This window comes from Eretmochelys imbricata, chromosome 23 (assembly GCF_965152235.1).
Source record: "Eretmochelys imbricata isolate rEreImb1 chromosome 23, rEreImb1.hap1, whole genome shotgun sequence".
In the NCBI taxonomy this organism is placed as follows: domain Eukaryota; kingdom Metazoa; phylum Chordata; order Testudines; family Cheloniidae; genus Eretmochelys; species Eretmochelys imbricata.
The window spans coordinates 15,040,359-15,065,082 of NC_135594.1; the positions used below are offsets into that span (position 1 = coordinate 15,040,359).

A 24,724-nucleotide genomic window follows, 5' to 3' on the forward strand; every position below is an offset into this window, starting at 1 on the left:
TGTCCCCCAGCCCCGGGGCTGACCCACAGCTCCCCCAGCCCCACACCTCAGCCTCTGAGCGTGTCCCCCAGCCCCTGGACTGACCCATGGTGCCCACAGCCCCCAGCCCTACAACTCAGCCTCTGAGCCTAGTCCCCAGCCCCTGGGCTGACCCAGGGCACCCAGCCCCACACCTCAGCTCTGAGCTTGTCCCCCAGCCCCGGGGCTGACCCACAGCGCCCCCAGCCCCACACCTCAGCCTCTGAGCATGTCCCTCAGCCCCAGGGCTGACCCAGGGCGCCCAGCCCCACACCTCCGCCTCTGAGTGTGTCCCCCAGCCCCGGGGCTGATCCACAGCGCCCCCAGCCCCACACCTCAGCCCCAGGGCTGACCCACGGCGCCCCCAGCCCCCCCAGCTCGGCCTCTGAGCGTGTCCCCCAGCCCCGGGGCTGACCCACGGCGTCCATGGGGCCCGCCGGCGGCAGGCCTGAGTTAGTGTCGGAGGCGGTCCGGTTCCCAAGCAGAGCCCGGCGGGGTGGGTGCCAGGGGGCGGGTGCTGGGGGGCTCCGTCCCTCCAGCCGCGAGCGGGGGGCCCCCCCCCAGCTACGTCCGCCCGGCGCGGTTCAGCAGGGTGCAGACGCAGGCCGTGTCGAGGCGGATCCACCGCCAGCCCACCCGCTTGTCCGCGTCGGCCGTCAGGGCCCGCACGTAGGACTGCTTGGCCTTGCACTCGGACAGCCAGTGGCGCCGGTCCACGCCCCGGCACCCGCCCGCCGTCCCGCCCGCCGGCTTGCACTTGGTCTCGAAGAAATACTGCTTGAGCGGCCCGGTGAGCGTCGGCACCTCGGGGAGCACGGTCACCACCTGGCCCCGGACGTCCACGGCCGAGCGCTTGCCGGTCACCCAGACGCTGACGCTGTCGCACACCGAGAGCTCGCCCCCGGCGGGCCGCCGGCCCCCCCCTCGGCCCGCCGGGCCCCGCCGCGTCCCGTTGGCCGGCCCCGCCCGCGCGCCCCGGCACCTCCTCCAGCAGCAGCAGCAGGGGGGGCCCGGCGGGGGGCTCGGCTGGCCAGGGCCACGCGGGGGGACGACAGCTCCCAGTCGCCCAGGGAAGGGGGCGGCGCGGCCCAGGGGACCCCGGCGTCCGGGCCGGCGGGGAAGGGGAGGCGGAGTGGGGCGGCGTGGAGGGCGCAAAGGAACCAGGTGACCATAGCCTGGAGCCGAAGGAGCATCACCGCGGGGACCTGGGGGAAAAGGGGGGGGGGGGTTAGAGCTGGCAGGCCCTGCCCCTCCCCCATTCACCCTCCCACCCCCAGCACTGAGACACAGCCCTGGCCGCGGGTGGGGAGTGAGGGGCACCGGCAGGGCGGGGCCGGCGGGGGGGCTGGGGGTCAGGAGTGAGGGGCACCGGCAGGGCGGGGCCGGCGGGGGGCTGGGGGTCAGGAGTGAGGGGCATCGGCAGGGCGGGGGCCGGTGGGGGGCTGGGGGTCGGGAGCGAGGGGCACCGGCAGGGCGGGGCCGGGGGGGGGTCGGGAGCGAGGGGCACCGGCAGGGCTGGGCAATCAGGGGGCTGCGGGGGTGGGAGCGAGGGGCACCGGCAGGGCGGGGCCGGCTGGGGGTCGGGAGCGAGGGGCACCGGCAGGGCGGGGCCGGTGGGGGGCTGCGTGGCGGGTGCGAGGGGCACTGGCAGGGCGGGGCCGGCGGGGGGGCTGGGGGTCAGGAGCGAGGGGCACCGGCAGGGCGGGGCCGGTGGGGGGCTGGGGGTCGGGAGCGAGGGGCACCGGCAGGGCGGGGCCGGCGGGGGGCTGGGGGTCGGGAGCGAGGGGCACCGGCAGGGCGGGGCCGGTGGGGGGCTGGGGGTCAGGAGCGAGGGGCACCGGCAGGGCGGGGCCGGCTGGGGGTCGGGAGCGAGGGGCACCGGCAGGGCGGGGCCGGGGGGAGGCCGGGGGGGGCTGGGGGGTCAGGAGTGAGGGGCACCGGCAGGGCGGGGCCAGGGGGGGCTGCGGGTGGAGAGCGAGGGGCACCAGCAGGGCGGGGGCCGGCAGGGGGCTGGGGGTCAGGAGTGAGGGGCACCGGCAGGGCGGGGCCGGGGGGGGGGCTGCGGGTGGGGAGCGAGGGGCACCGGCAGGGCGGGGCCGGGGGGGGGCCGCGGGTGGGGGAGCGAGGGGCACCGGCAGGGCGGGGCCAGGGGGGGGCTGGGGGTCAGGAGTGAGGGGCACCGGCAGGGCGGGGGCCGGCGGGGGGCTGGGGGTGGGGTGCGAGGGGCACCGGCAGGGCGGGGCCGGGGGGGGGCTGCGGCGGCAGGAGCGAGGGGGCACCGGCAGGGCGGGGGCCGGCGGGGGGCTGGGGGTGGGGTGCGAGGGGCACCGGCAGGGCGGGGCCGGGGGGGGGGCTGCGGGGCAGGAGCGAGGGGCACCGGCAGGGCGGGGCCGGCGGGGGGGCTGGGGGTGGGGTGTGAGGGGCACCGGCAGGGCTGGGCAATCAGGGGGCTGCGGGGGTGGGAGCGAGGGGCACCGGCAGGGCGGGGCCGGCGGGGGCCTGGGGGTCGGGAGTGAGGGGCACCGGCAGGGCGGGGCCGGCTGGGGGTCGGGAGCGAGGGGCACCGGCAGGGCGGGGCCGGCGGGGGGCTGGGGGTCGGGAGCGAGGGGCACCGGCAGGGCGGGGCCGGTGGGGGCCTGGGGGTCGGGAGCGAGGGGCACCGGCAGGGCGGGGGCCGGCGGGGGGCTGCGGGGTGGGAGCGAGGGGCACCGGCAGGGCGGGGCTGGCAGGGGGCTGCGGGGCGGGTGCGAGGGGGCACCGGCAGGGCGGGGCAATCAGGGGGCTGCGGGGCGGGTGCGAGGGGGCACCGGCAGGGCGGGGCCGGCGGGGGGCTGGGGGTCGGGAGCGAGGGGCACTGGCAGGGCGGGGCTGGCAGGGGGCTGCGGGGCGGGTGCGGTGCGAGGGGCACCGGCAGGGCGGGGCAATCAGGGGGCTGCGGGTCGAGACTGAGGGGCACCTGGTTGTTACCTGCCGTATCAGCGTCTCCTGCAGCATGGGGGGGGCCAGTTCCCTGCAGACCCCAGCCCTGGGCTCGATTCATGACCCTCCTGCAGCCGAGGATCAGGCCTGCGCCTCGTCCTGACCCCCCCCCGGTCGCTGGGCAATTCCTACCAGGTGCAGTGTCCCTTGGGTGCGATCCCAGCCCAGAGCCCCGCACCCCTGGGGGGCTCCCGGCCCCGCTGCTCCATGGCTCGGCAGTGGGGAGGCTCAGGGGCAGCGCAGGGCTGGTGCCCCCTCCCTGGGGGGCTCGATGCTCATGATGGAGGCATCCGGTTGGTGCGGGAGGAGAGACTCGGGGGAGGTTTGGGTCACCGCAGCTGTGGAGTGGGGAGTCGCTCAAGAGCCCTGAGGGGAAAGAGAAATAGATACGATTAATGTTAACTGGGAGGAGAACCCAGGAGTCCCGGCTCCCAGACCCCCCGCTCCAACCACTAGACCCCACTCCCCCCATGCGTGCCGATTTTAGGGAGGTGCTGAGGTCTAGAACATGGGGAGCCTAGAAACCTCTATCCCGAGCTGTCGGGCCAATGTGATCTAGAACAGGCGCCGACACACGGCCGGGGCTAGAATTTGCCCCAGCCACGTGGATTGGCTCTAGGGACGTGCCCCTGGTCAGACCCGGCTCTAGAAAGTGCCCCCCCCATTCTGCCCCAAGGCACACAGCTGGGAAAGAACCCGCGTCACGGCCTGGGGGGGTCACGAACAGCCCCAAATTCCTCCGGTGCCGAGAACCCGGACCTGAGAGTGCACTGGGGTCTGGAGCAGCCATCGAGGGGACAGTGTGATCTAGAACACGCTGCCGGCCCTGGGCTCTGAAACCCACTGGGTCTAGCCCCTCGGTGGTTAAAAAGCTGACACCAGGCTCTGGAACCGGGATCTAGACCATGGCAACCCTCCCCCTTCCCAACGTGACCCTTTAGCGCCGAGCACCGGCTCTTTACGCCTCCCGGTTCTCCGAGCGCGGAGCCCCTGGGTTCTAGGTCCCCCCCAGGGACAGCTGCAGATTCCAGAACAGGCAGCGGCTGGCGGGAGGGGGCACGGGGTTGGGATCCAGATGCAGGGGACATGGGGGGAGGGGGGAGGGGGACGCAGCCCTGGGGGGGGGCCTAATGCACTCGCCTTGGAAACCGAAACCTGAAAGGTTTCTGCTCCCAGCCCTTCCCCCCACCTGCCCCTCTCCCACAGACAGCCTCCCGCATCCCTGCAATGAGCTGCCCATTCTCATCCCCCTGGGGGGGTGGCAGGCTGGGATTGAGTGCTCAGAGCAGGGGGGGCTGGGAGCCAGGACGCCTGGGTTCTCTCCCCAGCTCTGGGAGGGGAGTGGGGTCTAGTGGTCAGAGCAGGGGGGGCTGGGAGCCAGGACGCCTGGGTTCTCTCCCTGGCTGTGGCGGGGGGGGGGGGGGAGCTAACAGAATATAACCAGTTTTTTAGAGAGATTAGATTCTGACCCTGAGGCTATTTGCATAAAATGTTACCCACAATCCCCGGCGCCGTGACCTCCTGTGCGGGAACCACCCCCCCCCGGCTGCTGAGCAGGTATGTGCAGCTTAGCCAGACGTGCGCCAACCTGCCGGGGCAGGGAACAGCCAGCACCGCAGTGCCCCCCCACTCCCGACCCACAGCCCCCTGCCAGCCCGGCCCGGGCTCCCCCCAGCCCCAACGGTGCCCCCCACTCCCGACCCGCAGCCCCCTGCCAGCCCCGGCCCCGGGCTCCCCCCCCAGCCCCGCCGGTGCCCCCTCACTCCTGACCCGCAGCCCCCTGCCAGCCCGGCCCTGCCCCCCCCCAGCCCTGCCAGTGCCCCTCACTTCCTGATCTGCAGCCCCCCTGCCAGCCCGGCCCGGGCTCCCCCCAGCCCCAACAGTGCCCCCCACTCCCGACCCGCAGCCCCCTGCCAGCCCGGCCCCGGGCTCCCCCCAGCCCCGCCGGTGCCCCTCACTCCTGACCCCGCAGCCCCCTGCCAGCCCGCGCTGACCCCCCCCAGCCCTGCCGGTGCCCCTCACTCCTGATCTGCAGCCCCCTGCTGTGTTCCAACAGCAAAGGCCTTTCAAGGGGCAGGTTGGGGTCTCTCTGAGCTTATTTGGATCTTGGGGTTTGGAGGACCCCCCTCCAGTCTGGATCCCCCCCCTTTTCCCATCACTGGAGCACCACAGAGCTTCCACCTTGCCCAGGGAACAAGGACGTTCCCATCCCTGGCTCTGGGAGGGGAGTGGAGCCTAGTGGTTAGAGCAGGGGGGGCTGAGAGTTGGACTTCTTCTAATCCACTAGCCCCCCGGCTCTAACCGCTAGACCCCACTCCCCTCCCGCAGCTGGGAAGAGGACCCAGGCATCCGGCACCCCGCCGGCAGGCTGTGCTGGCCATGGGCAGTGCGGCTGGTACGTTCCCTGGCTCTTGGCTAATGGAATCCAGACCCCGCAGCATCTTCCCGGCTCCTTCATCGGCCCGGCTACTTCGCGTTGCAAGCGGCTCCTGCCCCTAGGTGCACGGGTTTCCCCTGCCCTGGGAGCTCCCTGCCCCCGCCCCCTCCTCGTTCACAAGCAGCTCCCCCCCATCCACGGGGCATCCCCCAGCCCCCCAACCTCTGCAAAGAGCACATCTGCCAGTGCCCCTCACTCCTGACCCGCAGCCCCCCTGCTAGCCCAGCCCTGGGCTCCCCCCAGCCCTGCTGGTGCCCCTCACTCCCGACCCGCAGCCCCCTGCTAGCCCAGCCCTGGGCTCCCCCCAGGCCTGCCGGTGCCCCTCACTCCCGACCCGCAGCCCCCTGCTGGCCCAGCCCTGGGCTCCCCCCAGCCCTGCTGGTGCCCCTCACTCCCAACCCACAGCCCCCTGCTAGCCCGGCCCTGGGCTCCCCAGCCCTGCCGGTGCCCCTCACTCCCAACCCGCAGACCCCCCCCATTCCACCCACCTGACACTGTAAGGCCCCTGTGCAGACGGACGGACAGACGAGGGCCGGCCGGTCCCCACGCCGTTGATCCTTCCCCCACGCGCCTTCGGGTTTCAACATGAGAAGTTAATCAGCCGTCGCAGCGCGGGGCTGGAATTTGTGTTTCCGGGCTGCCAGGGAATGGCAGGCCTGGGGGGGGAGGGAGCGCGTGCGGGGGGGGGGATACTTCCCCCCTCCCATCACTGAGCTATTGGGGCCCGGCGCGGCGGGGTGGGGACCGCCAGCAGGGAGGGCGAGGGGCCGGGCGGGGAGCTGGGGAAGGGGGGCTGGAGCCAGGTAGACAGGCAGCCTGCAGCCAGAGAGGGGGATGGTGGAGATCTGCGGGGGGGGGGAGGCAGGAGAGACCCCCCCTTTTCCCCGCATGCCCCTCACCTGATCCAGGTCTGGCTTCAATTACGTGCACGCGTCCCCCCCACCCTCTCTCCCAGCCACCTAGACATGTGTGTGGGGAGGTAACCGGCTCCTTTGTGTGTGAGCCCAGCCCTGGGCCAGGGGTGTACCAGGGGTGTGTGTGTGTGTCTGTAAGGGGCAGATCCCAATATCAGCCACCCCCCCCCTGCCCCCAGGGTGCAATCCCAGAGTCACAACACACACACACCCCGCGTCTGCCATGAGGGCAGAGCGGTTTCTGATCTCAATTCCCGCAGGGTCAATCCGGAGTCACTCCTGTTCACAGTGGGGTCAGGGCAGGATTCTGATCTCAGCTCCATCCGGGGGTCAATCTGGAGTCACTCCTGTTCACATTGGGGTCAGGGCTGGGTTCTGATCTCAGCTTCATCCGAGGTCAATCCAGAGTCACCCCGGGCTGCAATGGGAGCGAGGGTGAGCTCTGATCTCAGCCCCCCCCACCCCCTGGGTGTCATCCCCCAGCCGGGCTGTGGCCCAGCCCCAATCCCAAGCCCTGTTTCGCGCTGAGCCAGATTCCCCCCTGCACGGGCTGGAGCCGGATACACTCAGGTCCCTGGCAAGGCTGATCCACGACCCGCAGCCCGGCAGGCCCAGCCAGCGGCAGGGTGGGTGCAGAGGAGGGGAGGGGGGGAGATACAAAGACTTCAGATTAGCTCAGGTTGCAAAAATGCAGTCGGGAAAAGGAAGGAATCTGGCTTAATTCCCCCCCCCCCCAACAGCCAGGCCTCCCCCCACACCCTGGGGCTGGAGATGGGAGCCGGTGCCCCCTAGAGGGAACAAGCCCCATGCCCCATTCTCCCCCCCCCCCCGCACCTCGCCCCAGCCCTCAACAAAGCAGCCACCTGCTTTCAGTCCCAGCCACCTGCCTGGAGGCCCCAACCCTGCCTGGGCCCCCGCTTGTCACTTCCCTTTTGTGCTCTGAACACCGGCCCTTGTTCCTGCGGTCAGGAGCCGGGAGACACTAAGCAGGATAAAAACCCTCTTTGCAGACAATGCAGCGCCAAGCCGGGATGAAGCGGGGGCAGGGAGGAGGGCTGGGATCGTCAGCGGTTCAAAAAAGTCAACCTAGGAAACTCAGTGCAAGCAAAAACCTGGTTCAAAGAACCCCAGAGCACCCGGCAACTGGGAAATGCCGGTGCGACGTTTGCAAAGACCCACCGAGGCCACGGTACCAGCGTCTGTCGTTGGAAAAAGCCCTGGGAAATTCCACTCCAAAGACTCCGTTGAACCGACCGTCCGAGCGCTCGGAGATGCGGAGAGGTTGCAAATGAATGAAACCGCCACGTCACGGCAACGACGCGCCTTCTGCGAGCGGTGTGTTTATCTCCCCCCAATTGAAAAACCGAGGAAATCACCGGCCCAAAAACTTCGTTAGAAAAAAAAGCCACGCTTACAAAACACTTGGCAGGCTCAGAGTTAGAAGTGGCAGATTAACTCCCCATCCGTTTTCTGTGCTCTGCTAGTGTTTGGCTGGTAGTTCCCTTTTGGCTGTCATTTTTACTTCCGCAGCCCTAGGCACCGGCGTACGAAAATGTGTTTAAAAGACCGTTGGCGCAGGAAAGTGACAGCAGAAGTGAAGGGGACTCCCAGCGGCTGGATGGTTTCTATTCGTTTTTCCCCATCCACTTTTCATTTAAAAAACCAACAAACCTAGGAAATCCCGAGGCCAAAACATTGTGAAAGGAACCTCAGAGCTGCAAAGTGAAGTCAGGAAAATGGCAGAGTAGCTCGCTGGCGGCAGAACTGGCCTGCTCTGCTCCTGTCTGGCCAGGTTTTTATTTACTTGCTTGGTTTCTTTGTTTTTTAGTCTTTTTTCCCCTCTTTTCTTAAAAAAAAACAAACCCAAACCCATAGGAAGTTCCCTGCCAAACACTTTGTTATAAGGAGATTTAGGCTGCAAAGCGACAAGACGCCGGGAAATGCCAGTGTGGAGGGGGCAGATTAATTCCCAGTCTCTTTGGCACGGTCTAGGCTGGCCTCACCTCGCTGTGTTTCTCCCCATGTGCGTTTCGCCCTCTCCCTGTGTAGCAGGGCGGGGGGAGCTGTGCATTTCAATGCAGGGGGGCGGGGGGTGAGTGCTTCTCTTGTGGAAGGGGTTGTGTGGGTGGGGGGATGGGATGTGAACGCAGCAGGACGTGTTCTGTTGGTGGGTGCAGTGGGATGTCTAGGTATATTTGTGCGTGTCCCTATTGTGGGTTGGATCGGCTGGGGCGTGTGTGAGCTGTTGGGGTATAGGGGCGCCGGTGTTGTTGTAGTGTGTTCAATTGGGGGGGGACCTGGAGAACCCCTCAATGGCAGTTGTTCTGTAACAGGACCTCCTGTCCGAGGCCTGACAAACTCACCGCACTTAACGCCCTACTTCAAGAGGTTGTGGGAAAACCCTTTTGCAGCCAGGAGCCGACCAAAGGGGCCACCCGGGTCGCTGCAGGCAGGAGGCAAGCGAGACACGTCTCTCTGGGAATCCAGCCTCGCTGGGCAGCCCTGTGTCCATGCTGGGGGCGGTGGGGGTGGTACATCCTACTCAGACCCCCCCGAGCCAGGACCTACTGCTGTTGCCAGCCTGCGTGCCGGCCCCCGACGTTACCACGCGTCCGCCCTGCCTGTCCAAAGGTGGCCTGGCTCCTGGCCCCCATCCTCCAGCTCCGCAGAGACACGTCCCGCCAGCGGCCGGCCCCTAGCAGAGACGGTGAAATCCACGGCCTTGTCCAGCTGGGAGGGGGATGTCCCCAAAGAGCCGAGGCGCCACTGGCCACGAATCAGGGGCCGGGGTGGGCGCCAATCTCCCCACCCCCAGATTATATTTCCCCAAAGGCCTCGTTTGCTCCCCGGCGGCAGGACGGGACAGTACACCTGCCTTTGGGAAAGGGCTCCTGGCCCGCTCCGGCTGGCTGTTCGGGGACGTCGTTCGGCCAGCACCCCGGCCAATTCGGTCTCTGCGAAGCGTGGTCGGATTTTGGTTTCTGGGTAACCCTCTGGCGTCACCGTGACCAGTTCGTCCGACTGCCCCATAGCCCTGCCCCGAACCCCTCCCCGTCCCCGGGCACCCCCTTGCAGCGCCCCCTCGCCGCCCGCCAGGGCCTGTGCTGGGATTCGTGTGGATTATTTCGTAGACCTCTGGGGATGATGTTTTGACAGATTCACAGTGAGGCATCTCCCCCGTACACACATGTTAAACCACTTGCAGGAGTTGGGGGTAGGGGGTAGACTGGGCCGGGGGGAGCAGGGGGCTGCGGGTCGGGAGTCAGGGGCACCGGCAGGGCTGGGGGGGGTCAGGGCCGGGCTAGCAGGGGCTGTGGGTCGGGAGTGAGGGGCACCGGCAGGGCTGGGGGGAGCCCAGGGCCGGGCTGGCAGGGGGTTGCGGGTCGGGAGTGAGGGGCACCGGCAGGGCTGGGGGGGGTCAGGGCCGGGCTAGCAGGGGCTGTGGGTCGGGAGTGAGGGGCACCGGCAGGGCTGGGGGGGGGGGTCAGGGCTGGGCTAGCAGGGGCTGTGGGTCGGGAGTGAGGGGCACCGGCAGGGCTGGGGGGAGCCCAGGGCCGGGCTAGCAGGGGCTGTGGGTCGGGAGTGAGGGGCACCAGTTAAGGACCCAGACCCTCCTAGGGAATCCAGGGAGGCGGTTTCCATGGCGCCCCAGGGAGCCCCCCCCCCGTTACCATGACGAATGAGGTCAGTTTCCTTCCCCATCCAGGGCGGAAACAGCCCCTGGGACCTGAGTTTCCTCCCTGCAGGGCCCCATCCCCCCACCCCAGCTGGGGGCTCTGACCTCTGACCTCCAAACCCAGAGCACTGTGTAAGCAGAGGTGGCCGAGGGATCCCGGCACCCCACGGGGTCTCCCCAACCCCCAGAGGGGCTGAGTCCCAGTGCCGGGCGAAGGGTCCCCATTACACAGCTTCCCTGCAGCAGTGCCCCCAGCAGGGGGTGCTCTCCCCCGGCAGGAAGGGATTCGAGCACTAGGGGGTGCGGGGCTGCGGGGAGCAGGGCAGGGGAGTCGGGGGGGGCTGGGGTTCAGGGGGCAGGGTGGGGGTCATTGGGGGCTTTGGGCTGCAGGGAGTGGGGCAGGGGGCTCAGCGGGGGGCGCTGGGCTGCGGGGAGCAGGACGGGGCTCAGCGGGGGGCACTTGGGTGTGGGGAGCGGGACGGGGGGCTCAGCGGGGGGCGTTGGGCTGCGGGGACTGGCTCCGGAGGGGGCTGTGAGAGGGAATCCCCAGCGGCTGGAGGGGTGCAGGGTCTCAGACACACGGTTCTGATCCCAGCAGGCTGAGGAACCCCGACATGGTACCTCCCAGCCAGATGTGCTTCCCCCCTCCCCACTCACCTCCGGGGCTGCCCAGATGTTCTGCAGATGCTGTGAGAAACCTCCGGCTTCCAAACCTGCTCATTGCCTCAGGGCCTCCCTCCCCCTCCCCCGCCAGCCCCACAGCCACTAGGGACTCGGGGAGGGGAGTGGGGAGTAATGGGTTACAGTGGCGGGGGGCGGGGGGCAGGAGGTTGATCTGGATTTGAGTAACCCCAAGGCCCCCACCCAGATCCACTTACCCAGGGGACCAGTGATGGGCCCCACCTGCTGTGGGTCACGGCTTTCACCGCTGCCATCCCCTGGTCTGGGGCAGGAGGAGGGAAGGGTGGGCACTGCTGTTGGGAAGCTTGCAGCACTGAGCCCCCTGACTGAACAGTGCTGGGACCCCCAGGGTTCTGGGTCCTGGGTCCTTCCCTGCCGCAGCTCAGCTGGTTACTCCCCCCCTGCCCCCCAGGTAATGACCCCCGCCAGGCAGACCAGGAACGGCAGGGTTGGGGGGGGCAATGTCGGGTCTTTATGGCCGGAAATCACATTCTGGCCAGTAAAAGCACCAGATGCAGGAATAGGGTAGGGGGAGTGGCAGCTGGGGGGACCTGGCAGCCAGGACTCCTGGGTTCTCTCCCTGGCTCTGGGAGGGGAGGGGGGTCTGGTGGTTAGGGAGGGTGAGGGGGGTGCCCCCAGCTGTGGGGGGGGGCACCACAGGAACTGAAACAGGCAGAGCAGTAAATTAGCCCAGATGAGGACTGGAGCGATCAACACCCATTACCTAGCGATCCCCATGCGCCCCCCTCCCTCCACTCCCCTTTCCCCCTCCCCCCACCCCATCCAGTTACCCCCATCCCCCCCCACTCCCCTCACATGCCCATCTATCTATCCCCATCTATCCCCCTCTTGCTCTCTATCTTGGGGGGCAGATCTCGGCTGACGCGCCCATGGGACACCGAGGCTGGCGGGTTAGGATGGGGGGGCCCAGCCGGGTGGGGGCTCGTGCTGCCTGGATCTGCCATGGCCATTGGCGGGGCCTCACGCCCTCCTGCCCTGCTTGGCCCGCCTCTCTCCCTGTCCGTCTGTGTGTGCTTGCCTCTGGCCACTCCCTGCCCCCCCTTAATCTCCCCACCCCCCACCTGTGCCGGGCAGGGGCACAAACTGGCACCTGCATCTGCCCCATGGGGCGACCCACCGTTCTCCCCGTGCCCCCCGCCAGGCCACGCTGCTGTGCCTTTAAATACTCCCCTCCCGCTGGCCTCCGGCATCCCGGCTATTTCGCCAGCCTAAATTTAAACCCTGCCACCTCAGCAGGACAGACGGAGGGACCCCCCGCCCAGCGAAGAGCAGGGAAGGAATCAGTTACCCCGGATGCCCTCAGCTCCCCTCCCGGCCCCGGCACCAGGCCAGGCTGCAATGAACTCCTGGGGTCCCTTCATCGCGGCTTGGCCAATTTACCCCAGCGGGAGGTGGGGAGTGCGGGGGGCAGCTCCGGGGCTGCGTGGGGGCGTCCCTCCCGGGTTACACCAGCCACAGAGATGGAGACTGGGGGACATGGAGCGTTGCCCCATCACGGCCATTCCCATCCCCGCCACCCGGTCCGAGTCTTGCAGCCATGCATCGGGCTTACTCCTGATTTCCACCCCTACCCCGGACTGGGGCAGGCCGCGGGAGTGGGTCTGGTTCCCCTGCTTGGTTTCTGTTCAGGCTGTGGGGCGGGCAGGGGGCAGAGCAGTGAGACACCAGATGCTGCCATCTCTCCTTGGCAATAAATAACGGGGCAGGTGAGTTTATTGGAGATCAGGGCAGGCTGGTGTCTTTTCACACCGAGATACAGGATAGTTGGGGGGTGAGGGGAGAGGGTCTAGGGGAAGGGGGGCATGTGGAAGGAAGGCTCATGACGGGGGAGCAGCATGAAGTCCAGAGGCGGCCGGGGGAGAATCCGGCCCCGTGAAATCCAGAGCCACGCGAGGAGAGGCAGAAACTCTGGATCCAGCTCCTCTCCCCATCCCTGTCCCCAGCTCTTCAGGGCCCAGCACGAGTCCCCATGGGGTTGGGAAGTCACTGCACTGTTCTGTGCCTCAGTTTCCCCATCAGTAAAGTGTGGAAGATAAGCCTTCTCCTTCGTCCTCTCAGACCATGAGTTCTTTGGGCCAGTGGCTGCCTCTCGCTATTGGTCTGGGCAGCGCCCGGCGCGACGGGGCCCTGATCTCGGTCGGAGTCTGTGCAGCGCCTGGCGCAGCGGGGCCCCGATCTCGGTTGGGGTCTGTGCAGCGCCCGGCACGACGGGGCCCCGATCTCGGTCGGGGTCTGTGCAGCGCCCGGAGCGACGGGGCCCTGATTTCGGTCGGGGTCTGTGCAGCGCCGGGCCCCATGGGGCCCTGATCTCGGCCACAACTCTCTTCCAAGAAATAATCTGCAATTAAAAAGAAATAAAGCCCAAAGCTCAGGAGCCGATGTGCAAAGTCCTGCAGGCACTGAGGGCGTCGGGGGGAGACCTTTCTGTGCAAAGCCCCCGCGTCTGGAGAAGACCCGATCGGCCGGGCTGCAGGCCCCTGCGTCTGGAGCCCCTTTTAAGAAGCGGCCGTTCCTTGCAAAGCACCTGGGAAGCTGAGACCCAGAGCAACCACTGGGACTGTGCATCCTGCGGTCCAGAGTCCAGCCTCCAAGCTGGCGTCTGCTTTAACTGTCCCGAGCTGAACGGGCCGAGAACTCAGTTGCTCCTGGTGGGGCAGCAGTTCCCGGGACTTTTGGGGCTGGGCAGGGAGCGCTGGCTGGGGTCCCTCCGGAGTAGCCACTCGGAGCGAGGCCCTGGTGGGGTGGCCTGTGTCCCTCCAGGAAGGGGGCACCACTGTGGTTGCCCTGGGCGCGTTGCGGGTCCGGGTTGCATGGTCCACGTTGCTTTCGGGGTGGCCCCACTCGCACAAGCGGCCCGCGGCCACGAACACCTCCCGCCTGGGCACCGCTGTGCGAGATGTGCCGCTCGCCAAGATGATACGCCAGAGGGACGCGCAGCCCAGCCGTGACACCACGGGGGAGCGCACGGTCACACAACGCTTAGAGCAGTAACTACTCACGGGCACAAGTGCACTGTCGTTCCCACACGTTTACACCGTAATTGTGCTGTGGCTACACCTCCCACCCACCCCTTGCACACACCCCCTGACAGGCCTTTCTCCTCACATTTACACTCCAGCTCATGCCTGTTCCTGGTGCCCCTGTCCTCTCCGACCCAGCATTTAAGACCATTGAAACAAAAATTAAGACAACGAATGAGGAAAGTGGCCTGTAGCCAGGAGGACAATGGGGAGGGGGGGACGGAGATTTCTCTCTCTCCATCGCATGGCCCTCTTCTCCTATTCTACGCGCCCTCCAGCTCACTGGGCATTGCTGTGTGTGGCGAACACCAATGTTTAAGACTTGGGACTCCCCTGAGCTTCCCTTTCCCCACCTCAGCTTGCCCGTTAGCTTGGGACGAGCTGGAGGTCTGTGATTCTGGGGGCATGGCAAGCCGGGGACGTCTGGGTGGCCCCCGAACTCCTGGGGGATGCAACTATGCTCTGCGAGGGGTAGGAGAGATGTCAGCTTTGCGGGATTTGGGGGGGAAATGTTCGATTGGGAGGGGTTTGGAGTGGGTTGGAAAAGGACCAGAAGAGGACTGAGCTGGGTTGGGGGACTGAGTAGAACAGAGTTGCACTGGGGCTTTGGAGGGGAGTGGACTGCGTTGTGTCTGGTTGGGAACTGACTGGATTGAGTTTGGAGGGTATTGAGTTACACAGAGTTGGAGGGACTGGACTGCGTTGGGAGTGGGCTGGGTTGAGTTGGGAAGGGATTGAGCTGTGTAGGGATTGGGGGACTGAACTGGGTTGGATCGGGTTGGGAACAGGTTGGGAAGGGATTGAGTTGTGTAGGGTTAGGGGGACTGGACTGCGATGGGTTGGGTTGGGTTGGGAACGTTCTGGGTGGAGTTGGGAGGGGACTGAGTTGCATAGGATTGGGGGGACTAGACTGCGTTGGGTTGGGTTGGGAATGGGCTGGGTTGGGTTGGGTTGGGTTGGGAGGGGATTGAGCTGCATAGGGTTGGGGGGACTGGACTGGGTTGGGTTGGGAATGGACTGGATTGAGTTGGGAGGGGATTGCATTGTGTAGAGTTGCGGGGACTACACTGTGTTGGGTTGGGTTGGGAATGGGCTGGGTTGAGTTAGGAGGGGATTGAGTTGTGTAGGGTTGGGGGAGATGGACATCGTTGGGTTGGCGGGGGCTGGTTTGGGTTGGGAAGGGATTGAGCTGCGTAGCGTTGGGGGGACTGGAGGCTCCTGGATTGCACTGGGTTGGGGACAAGCTGAGTGACCCACTGACTGAGTTGAGTCGAGGTTGAGTTGGGGCACCGGCATGGAGCTCACCCTTATGGAAGCTGTGAGCCAAGGTTTTTTCTCCTTGCTTGGCCCGTTTTGCGGCAGGGCTGACACCTTTGAGCCCAGCTTACCAGGCAAACATCCCCAGGGTGGAGGCGGGAAGGAGACACGCTTGGGAGAAGCAACCGTTCCAGCCCCAGCTTTGAATCTGCCACCATGGGAGTGGCTGGGTGGGCTGGGCATGTCCCTAGTTGAGGTGTGGAGCTGACGGGAAGGATGGCTCCCAAGGTGGGACACTGGGGTGGAAGGATCCCATTTAATGGGAGACAACCCCAGTCCAGCACATTAAACGTAGTCACCATCTCCCGGGGCTCTGACCGCCTCCCTGGCCCCTGCCCCGGCCCTCCACCTCTCTAATGGCTGGGATTGTATTGCCCTGCAAAGCTCGCTCAGATGCCTTGGCAAAACGCCTTCCCGTATTTATCCCCACGCTTGCTATTTGGGGCTCGGTTGCGTGGGGTATGTTCCAGGGCGCTCTCCAGCAGATGTAACCCGAGAACATGCTGAGGTGAGCTCAGCAAGTGCCCCGGGGCCAGCTGCTCTCAGTCACGGAGTGGGAGATGGGACTGGGGGCGGGGGAGGTGTCGGTACCGGGCCGACTGCATCCAGAGCTTTCTGGCTGGGCGAGGGGGGCAATATCCGTGCCCCGCCATGCCAGGTTCCAGTTTCCCCTGCGTGCCAGAAGACACTCCCCCCACCCCCTTGCCCCGCTCTGGTTAGAGACAGAGTGGCCAAAACTAGGACCCAATCTCTTCTCCCGCCGCCCAAGAGAGGCACCGAGGAGGGGAGGGGAGGCAGGTCGGAAGTTGGGTGGGGAGAGGCGCCAGAAGGGTCACACCTGGGTCACCAGGCCCCAGTTGGGTTGCTGGGGCTCCAACAGGACTGGCTGGCTGCTGGCAGAGGCCACCATCCCGTCCAGGAGCCGGCAGCTGGGCAGCGCCAGGGCCCCATCTCCACAGTACATCTCCTTGCCGCAGGCCTTCTTCCGGCGGGCGGGCGGCGTGGGAGAGGGTGGGTGGCCAGGGCAGCCGGTCACATGAGTGTACTGGCCCTGCTCCTCGCCTTCTGTCTCCCGGTGGTAGAAGTAGGAGAAGTTGGAGACGATGACGGGCACCGGGAGGGAGATGGTGAGGACCCCGGCGATGGCGCACAGCGAGCCCACGATCTTCCCACCCACTGTCACGGGAGACATGTCCCCGTAGCCCACTGTGGTCATGGTGACCACGGCCCACCAGAAGGCCTCGGGGATGCTGGTGAAGTTGGTCTCGGCATGGTCAGCCTCGGCGAAGTAGACAGCGCTGGAGAAGAGGATGACGCCGATGAAGAGGAAGAAGATGAGCAAGCCCAGCTCCCGCATGCTGGCCTTCAGCGTCTGGCCCAGGATCTGCAGCCCCTTGGAGTGTCGCGAGAGCTTGAAGATGCGGAAGACTCTGACCAGCCGGATGACACGGAGGATGGCCAGCGACATGGCCGGCTGGCCCACCCCCCGCTGCCGGGCGAACTCCGTGCCCAGCGCCACGAAGTAGGGGATGATCGCCACGAAGTCAATCATGTTCATGATGTCCTTGAAGAAGGCCGGCTTGCTGGGGCTGGCCAGGAACCGCACCACCAGCTCGAAGGAGAACCAGCAGATGCAGATGGTCTCTACGATGAAGAAGGGGTCGTCCATCTGGCTCTTGGGGGTGGGCATGTGGCTGCTGTTGGCCCGGTGATGGGGGACCTGGCGGGGACACGTGGTGGAGGAAGGGGTCAGGGGGAAACCCAGCTGGGGAGGCAGCCTGGCCCAAGGGGGTACAGCGAGGGGGTGGGATGCAGCCCAGGCTACCCCTGCTCCCCTGCAGGGAATTCCCCCACCCCGCCCAGCAGCATCCGCAAATTTACATCAATTATTGGTCCCCGCCAGGAGCCAGCAGCCTGGGAGCGAGGGGAGGGAGGTCACCCAGCCCAGGGGGTGGGAGGGGGCGGAGGTGTTGGGTAGTCGGCTCTTCACAGTGCCGTTAATCTGCAGGCTGCTCCTAGGCAGGACCCACACAGCCAGGCCAGTCAGCACCATCCCTGACTCAGCCTGCCAGGAACGAGCCCCCCGCAAGCAGCCAAGACTCCTGGGTTCTCTCCCAGCTCTGGGAAGGGGGTGGTGGTGCAGGGGATGCTGGAGTTTTAGGGGACGCCCCTTTCCACTCACTGGCAGCGAGATGTCCCTCTTGTCCCAGAACTCGAACAGGATCTCCAGGCAGAGGGGATGTTGGGATGAGGTTGGTGGCGGGGTGGAGGGAACGCAGGGCTGGGCAGCGGGAGCAAAGCAGGGCGGGCAGCGGGTGCAGGGCAGGCACCAGAGCCGCAGGGCGGGCAGCAGGTGCAGAGTGGGCAGCGGGAGCAAAGCAGGGCAGGCAGCGGGCGCAGGGCGGGCAGCGGGCGCAGGGCGGGCAGCGGGCGCAGGGCAGCGGGCGCAGGGCAGCGGGCGCAGGGCAGCGGGCGCAGGGCGGGCAGCGGGTGCAGGGCAGCGGGCGCAGGGCAGCGGGCGCAGGGCAGCGGGCGCAGGGCGGGCAGCGGGTGCAGGGCAGGGCGGGCAGCGGGTGCAGGGCAGGGCAGGCAGCGGGCGCAGGGCAGGGCGGGCAGCGGGCGCAGGGCAGCGGGCGCAGGGCAGGGCAGGCAGCGGGCGCAGGGCAGCGGGCGCAGGGCAGGGCAGGCAGCGGGCGCAGGGCGGGCAGCAGGCGCAGGGCAGGGCAGGCAGTGGGTGCAGGGCGGGCAGGGGGTGCACGGCAGGGCGGGCAGCGGGCGCAGGGCAGGGCAGGCAGCGGGCGCAGGGCAGGGCGGGCAGCGGGCTCTCGGCAGGGTGGGCAGCGGGCGCAGGGCAGGGTGGGCAGTGGGCGCAGAGTGGGCAGCGGGCGCAGGGCAGGGCAGGCAGCGGGTGCAGAGTGGGCAGCGGGAGCAAAGCAGGGCAGGCAGCGGGCGCAGGGCGGGCAGCGGGCGCAGGGCAGGGTAGGCAGCGGGTGCAGGGCAGGGCAGGCAGCGGGCGCAGGGCAGGGCAGGCAGTGGGTGCAGGGCGGGCAGGGGGTGCACGGCAGGGCGGGCAGCGGGCGCAGGGCAGGGCGGGCAGCGGGCGCAGGGCAGCGGGCGCAGGGCAGGGCGGGCAGCGGGCGCAGGGCAGCGGGCGCAGGGCAGGGCGGGCAGCGGGCGCAGGGCAGCGGGCGCAGGGCAGCGGGCGCAGGGCAGGGCGGGCAGCGGGCGCAGGGCAGGGCGGGCAGCGGGCGCAGGGCAGCGGGCGCAGGGCAGGGCGGGCAGCGGGCGCAGGGCAGGGCGGGCAGCGGGCGCAGGGCAGCGGGCGCAGGGCAGCGGGCGCAGGGCAGGGCGGGCAGCGGGCGCAGGGCAGCGGGCGCAGGGCAGCGGGCGCAGGGCAGGGCGGGCAGCGGGCGCAGGGCAGCGGGCGCAGGGCAGGGCGGGCAGCGGGCGCAGGGCAGTGCAGGGCAGCGGGCGCAGGGCAGCGGGCGCAGGGCAGCGGGCGCAGGGCAGGGCGGGCAGCGGGCGCAGGGCAGCGGGCGCAGGGCAGCGGGCGCAGGGCAGGGCGGGCAGCGGGCGCAGGGCAGCGGGCGCAGGGCAGCGGGCGCAGGGCAGGGCGGGCAGCGGGCGCAGGGCAGCGGGCGCAGGGCAGCGGGCGCAGGGCAGGGCGGGCAGCGGGCGCAGGGCAGCGGGCGCAGGGCAGGGCGGGCAGCGGGCGCAGGGCAGTGCAGGGCAGCGGGCGCAGGGCAGCGGGCGCAGGGCAGCGGGCGCAGGGCAGGGCGGGCAGCGGGCGCAGGGCAGCGGGCGCAGGGCAGCGGGCGCAGGGCAGGGCGGGCAGCGGGCGCAGGGCAGCGGGCGCAGGGCAGCGGGCGCAGGGCAGCGGGTGCAGGGCAGGGCGGGCAGCGGGTGCAGGGCAGCGGGCGCAGGGCAGGGCAGGCAGCGGGCGCAGGGCAGGGCGGGCAGCGGGCTCTCGGCAGGGTGGGCAGCGGGCGCAGGGCAGGGTGGGCAGTGGGCGCAGAGTGGGCAGCGGGCGCAGGGCAGGGCAGGCAGCGGGTGCAGAGTGGGCAGCGGGAGCAAAGCAGGGCAGGCAGCGGGCGCAGGGCGGGCAGCGGGCGCAGGGCAGGGTAGGCAGCGGGTGCAGGGCAGGGCAGGCAGCGGGCGCAGGGCAGGGCAGGCAGTGGGTGCAGGGCGGGCAGGGGGTGCACGGCAGGGTGGGCAGCGGGCGCAGGGCAGGGCGGGCAGCGGGCGCAGGGCGGGCAGCGGGCGCAGGGCAGGGTAGGCAGCGGGTGCAGGGCAGGGCAGGCAGCGGGCGCAGGGCAGGGCAGGCAGTGGGTGCAGGGCGGGCAGGGGGTGCACGGCAGGGCGGGCAGCGGGCGCAGGGCAGGGCAGGCAGTGGGTGCAGGGCGGGCAGTGGGGGCTCAGCAGGGTGGGCAGCGGGCGCAGGGCAGGGCGGGCAGCGGGCGCAGGGCAGCGGGCGCAGGGCAGGGCGGGCAGCGGGCGCAGGGCAGCGGGCGCAGGGCAGCGGGCGCAGGGCAGGGCGGGCAGCGGGCGCAGGGCAGGGCGGGCAGCGGGCGCAGGGCAGCGGGCGCAGGGCAGGGCGGGCAGCGGGCGCAGGGCAGGGCGGGCAGCGGGCGCAGGGCAGCGGGCGCAGGGCAGCGGGCGCAGGGCAGGGCGGGCAGCGGGCGCAGGGCAGCGGGCGCAGGGCAGCGGGCGCAGGGCAGGGCGGGCAGCGGGCGCAGGGCAGCGGGCGCAGGGCAGGGCGGGCAGCGGGCGCAGGGCAGTGCAGGGCAGCGGGCGCAGGGCAGCGGGCGCAGGGCAGCGGGCGCAGGGCAGGGCGGGCAGCGGGCGCAGGGCAGCGGGCGCAGGGCAGCGGGCGCAGGGCAGCGGGTGCAGGGCAGGGCGGGCAGCGGGTGCAGGGCAGCGGGCGCAGGGCAGGGCGGGCAGCGGGCGCAGGGCAGGGCGGGCAGCGGGCGCAGGGCAGCGGGCGCAGGGCAGGGCGCCGGAGCCGCAGGGCCGGGCCCGCCGGCCCCCTCGCTCACCGGCAGCGACATGTCCCGCTCGTCCCGGAACTCGGGCAGCGTCTCGAGGCAGAAGATGACGATGGAGATGAGGATGACCAGCACGGAGATGATGGCGATGATGCGGGCGGCCTGCGAGCTCTCCGGGTGCTCGAAGAGCAGCCAGACCTGCTTGAGGAACTCGGGCCCGGGCAGCGGGCGCGGCTGCTCCTTGACGAAGCCCTCGTCCTCCCGGAACTTGCTGAGCGCCTCCTCGCCCAGCTGGTAGAACTTCAGCTCCTCCAGGAAGATGTCGAGAGGCACGTTGGGGGGGCGCCGCAGCCGCCCGCCCGACTGGTAGTAGTAGAGGATGGAGTCGAAGCAGGGCCGGCTGCGGTCGAAGAAGAACTCGCCCCGCAGCGGGTCATAGTAGCGGAGCCGGCGCCGTGGGTCGCCCAGCAGGGTGTTGGGGAACCGGAGCAGGGTCCTGGCCTGGGTCTCGAACCGCAGCCCCGCCACGTTGATCACCACCCGCTCGCAGCAGTCCCGGCGCAGGCACGGGACAAAGGGGCCGGGCGCCTCGGCGGGTCCCCCCGCTGGCAGCGCCGGCTTCTCCATGGCGGGGGAGGTCAGGGCCCGGCGTCGGTGGCCATGGGCCGGGACGGGGGGTTCCCCTCCACGGGTGCCCCTGCCTCGCTCACCACCCTCCGCTGAATTGTTCCCTCCCTCACACCGTGTTCCCTCCTCCCATTCCTGCACTCAGCCCGTACCCCCTCCTCCTCTGGCCCCGATTCGCTCCCCTCTTCCCTCACTCAGCCTGTGTCTCCCTCCTCCTCCGGCACCAATTCGCTCCCCCCTTCCCACCCTCAGCCCGTACCCCCTCCCACTCCGGCCCCGATTCGCTCCCCCCTTCCCGCACTCAGCCTGTGTCCCCCTCCTCCTCCGGACTCGATTCGCTCCCCACTTCCCACCCTCAGCCTGTACCCCCTCCCACTCCGGCCCCGATTCGCTCCCCCCTTCCCGCACTCAGCCTGTGTCCCCCTCCTCCTCCGGACTCGATTCGCTCCCCACTTCCCACCCTCAGCCCGTACCCCCTCCCACTCCGGCCCCGATTCGCTCCCCCCTTCCCGCACTCAGCCTGTGTCCCCCTCCTCCTCCGGCCTCGATTCGCTCCCCACTTCCCACCCTCAGCCCATACCCCCTCCCACTCCGGCCCTGATTCGCTCCCCCCTTCCCGCACTCAGCCTGTGTCCCCCTCCTCCTCCGGACTCGATTCGCTCCCCCCTTCCCACCCTCAGCCCGTACCCCCTCCCACTCCGGCCCCGATTCGCTCCCCCCTTCCCGCACTCAGCCTGTGTCCCCCTCCTCCTCCGGCCTCGATTCGTTCCCACATTCACACCATCTCCCCCCCGCCACATACACACTCTTCTGATCTCAGCCTTTCCCGCTCCTCTCTTCTGCCCTGAAAATTCCCTGCGCCCCTCTTCTTCTCCTCTCTTCGCCCCTCTGGCCCCCCCACTCCTTCCGAGCCCCGGATCTGTGTGTCCGTCCGTCCCTGAGGCCAAGGGCCAGGATCTCTGGCTGTAAACACGTTCCCAGCCCGGAGAGGTGTCATGTTCTCAGGACAGCTCTGACTTCCAGTGCCCCTGTGCCAAACCCCAGTGCCCGCCCCCACCCCGCTGCCCCTTCGGCTCTGAGGGCACTAAAAATAACGGGGGCAGAGAGCTCCCAGGGATGATATGGAGGCGGGGGGTGGGAGCCAGGACTCCTGGGTTCTATTCCCAGCTCTGAGAGGGGAGTGGGGTCTAGTGGTTAGAACTAGACCCCCACTCCCCTCTCAGAGCAGTGGGGGGCTGGGAGCCAGGACTCCTGGGTTTTATCTCTGGCTCTGAGAGGGGAGAGGGGTCTAGTGGTTAGAGCAGGGTGGGGCTGGAAGCCAGGACTCCTGGGTTCTATTCCCACCATCTGTAAAATGCAAAGAATAATTGACATGCATAAAACTGAAATGCGAATGCCCAAGGGGATGAGCGCTTCCCTTTGGGGCGTCCCTCTCTGGGCCTCCTGTTCCTGGATTCTAATGGAAGCTCAATAACCGAGATGGGGTTAATTAATCTAATGTTGGGAGGAGAGTGGTAATCACACCCAAGTAACAAAGCGTTAGGGATCAAGAGATAACTGTTGTAATAAGAAAGTAATCTGTTAATAGGTATGACATAAGTGCCCAGGAATGGTGGTGTTAATCTGCCTGGAGAGTGTGGGGGTGTGATAAACAGAGTTAATTAATTTATTAATTAGTGGGGTGGCTTCTGCCCTTACCTGAACTATAGGGATTGTGCCAGCTTCCCTGTGTGTATGCAACACACCATGCTCTAACCATTAGACCCCACTCCCCTCCCAGAGCTGGGGAGAGAACCCAGGAGTCCTGGCTCCAAGCCCCCCTGCTCCAACCACTCGACACCCCTGAGGAGAGAACCCAGGAGTCCTGCTCTAACATGCCCAACATCCCTCATCTCCCCATACTCCCATCCCTGGTCCTTCTAGTCCTGTTGGGTTTCTGTCCAGGGGTGTCTGTGCCCCTCACACAGCCTACCAGCGCCATCTGCTGCTCCTCTGTGGGCATCTCTGCTCCAGAGCCATCTGCGGTGGCAGGCCTGGGGTGTACAGGGTCCCCTGTGACCCTGCAGTGCCAGGCCTGGGGCATATAGGGGTGTAATGACCCCCGTGACCCTGCAGTGCGAGGCCTGGGGCGTACAGGGGCGTATGGACCCCCCATGAACCTGCAGTGCCAGGCCGGGGGCGTACAGGGGTGTATGGACCCCCCGTGACCCTGCAGTGCCAGGCCTGTGGCATATGGGGGGGTATGGACCCCCCGTGACCCTGCAGTGCCAGGCTGGGGGTGTATGGACCCCCCATGAACCTGCAGTGCCAGGCCTGGGGCATACGGGGGTGTATGGACCCCCCGTGACCCTGCAGTGCCAGGCCGGGGGCTTATGGACACCCCATGAACCTGCAGTGCCAGGCCTGGGGCAAATGGGGGTTTATGGACCCCCCTGTGACCCTGCAGTGCCAGGCCGGGGGTGTACAGGGGTGTATGGACCCCCCGTGACCCTGCAGTACCAGGCCTTGGGCGTATGGCGCCCTGCCCTAGGGGCGGAGGAGGCTGTATCCCAAGCCCAGCTGGGCCCGGGTCATTACCCCAGCTGTTATGGCGCGGGATGGGGACATATCCCTGGTTGCTATGGAGAACATCTGGATCATCAGCATGGCTCCAGGCCTACCACTGAGGGTGAGTATTATGGTCTGCCTTCCCCATTTTCGGACGGTTATGGCGCAGGTCAGAGGTCACGGCCCGGTTGCTGTGAGGCAAGTCGGGGTCATGGGCCCGGCTGCTGTGGCATAGGTCAAGTTCATGGGCCTGGTTGCTATGGGGCAGGTCGGGGGTCGTGGGCCTGGTTGCCATGGTGCAGGTCAAGGTCATGGGTCCGGTTGCTAGGGGGAGGTCGGGGGTCATAGGCCCGGTTACCGTGGCTCAGGTCGTTGGTCATGGGTCCGGTTGCTAGGGGGCAAGTCAGGGGTCATGGGTCCGGGTGCCATGACGCAGGTCAAGGTCATGGGTCCGGTTGCTAGGGGGCAGGTTGGGGGTCATGGGCCCAGTTGCTAGGGGGCAGGTTGGGGGTCATGGGCCCGGTTGCCAGGGCGCAGGTCGGGGGTCATGGGCCTGGTTGCTATGGGGCAGGTCGGGGGTCATGGGTCCGGTTGCTGTGGGCAGGTTGGGGGTCATGGGCCCAGTTGCCAGGGCGCAGGTCGGGGGTCATGGGTCTGGTTGCTGTGGGGCAGGTCGGAAGTCATGGGCCCGGTTGCTAGGGGGCAGGTTGGGGGTCATGGGCCCAGTTGCCATGGCGCAGGTCAAGGTCATGGGTCTGGTTGCCAGGGTGCAGGTCGGGGGTCATGGGCCCGGTTGCTAGGGGGCAGGTCGGGGGTCATGGGCCTGCTTGCTAGGGGACAGGTCGGGGGTCATGGGCCCGGTTGCCATGGCGCAGGTCAAGGTCATGGGCCCGGTTGCTAGGGGGCAGGTCGGGGGTCATGGGCCCGGTTGCTGTGGGGCAGGTCGGGGGTCATGGGCCCGGTTGCCATGGCGCAGGTCAAGGTCATGGGCCCAGTTGCTAGGGGGCAGGTCGGGGGTCATGGGCCCGGTTGCCATGGAGCAGGTCGGGGGTCATGGGTCCGGTTGCTGTGGGGCAGGTTGGGAATCATGGGTCCGGTTGCTAGGGGGCAGGTTGGGGGTCACGGACCCAGTTGTTATGGGGCAGGTCGGGGGTCATGGGCCCAGTTGCCATGGCGCAGGTCAAGGTCATGGGCCCGGTTGCTGTGGGGCAGGTCGGGGGTCATGGGTCCAGTTGCTATGGGGCAGGTCGGGGGTCATGGGCCCGGTTGCTGTTGGGCAGGTTGGGGGTCATGGGCCCGGTTGCCATGGAGCAGGTCGGGGGTTTCCACCATGGCGCCAGGAGCGCCCCCAGCGGCGAGTATTATGGTCTGCCCCTGCCCCGCGCTCGGGCACTCCTTTTCCTGCCGGCGGCGGAGGAATCATTCAGCCTCGTTTCTCTTTCCGCCGCCTCGAGCGAGTCCCGGCGGCGCCTGGATCCGGACGCGGTGACGCGGCCCGCATG

At 68.3% G+C, this 24,724-nt stretch overlaps 2 protein-coding genes across 2 annotated transcripts; both read right to left on the minus strand.

Annotated features, from left to right (window-relative positions):
• Nucleotides 1-582: 582 nt before the first annotated feature.
• Nucleotides 583-1,211, minus strand: NTF4 (neurotrophin 4). The gene is given in 3 exon segments (XM_077840708.1): nt 583-990; nt 992-1,042; nt 1,044-1,211. Coding segments are annotated over 3 exon segments (627 nt in total).
• Nucleotides 1,212-15,895: 14,684 nt separating this feature from the next.
• On the minus strand, nt 15,896-23,535 carry KCNA7 (potassium voltage-gated channel subfamily A member 7). The gene is made up of 4 exons (XM_077840193.1): nt 23,336-23,535; nt 21,202-21,234; nt 20,100-20,601; nt 15,896-16,783 (listed from the first exon to the last, which is right to left on the minus strand). The coding sequence occupies exons 1-4, from the start codon at nt 23,533-23,535 to the stop codon at nt 15,896-15,898; spliced, it is 1,623 nt and encodes a 540-aa protein (XP_077696319.1).
• Between the last annotated feature and the right edge of the window lie 1,189 nt (nt 23,536-24,724).

Bases quoted from the DNA above. Each gene is read 5' to 3' on its own strand.
- KCNA7 (XM_077840193.1), bottom strand. From the start codon at position 23,535: ATGACCTTGACCTGCACCATGGCAACCAGGCCCACGACCCCCGACCTG. The intron at 21,235-23,335 runs GTAGGCCTGGAG...GAGGGTGGGAAG, and splicing joins CATAATACTCACCCTCAGTG to TGGGGAGCGAATCGAGGCCG. The intron at 20,602-21,201 runs ACACAGGCTGAG...CCTGCGCCGGGA, and splicing joins GAGGCCGGAGGAGGAGGGGG to CTGCTGCGAGCGGGTGGTGA.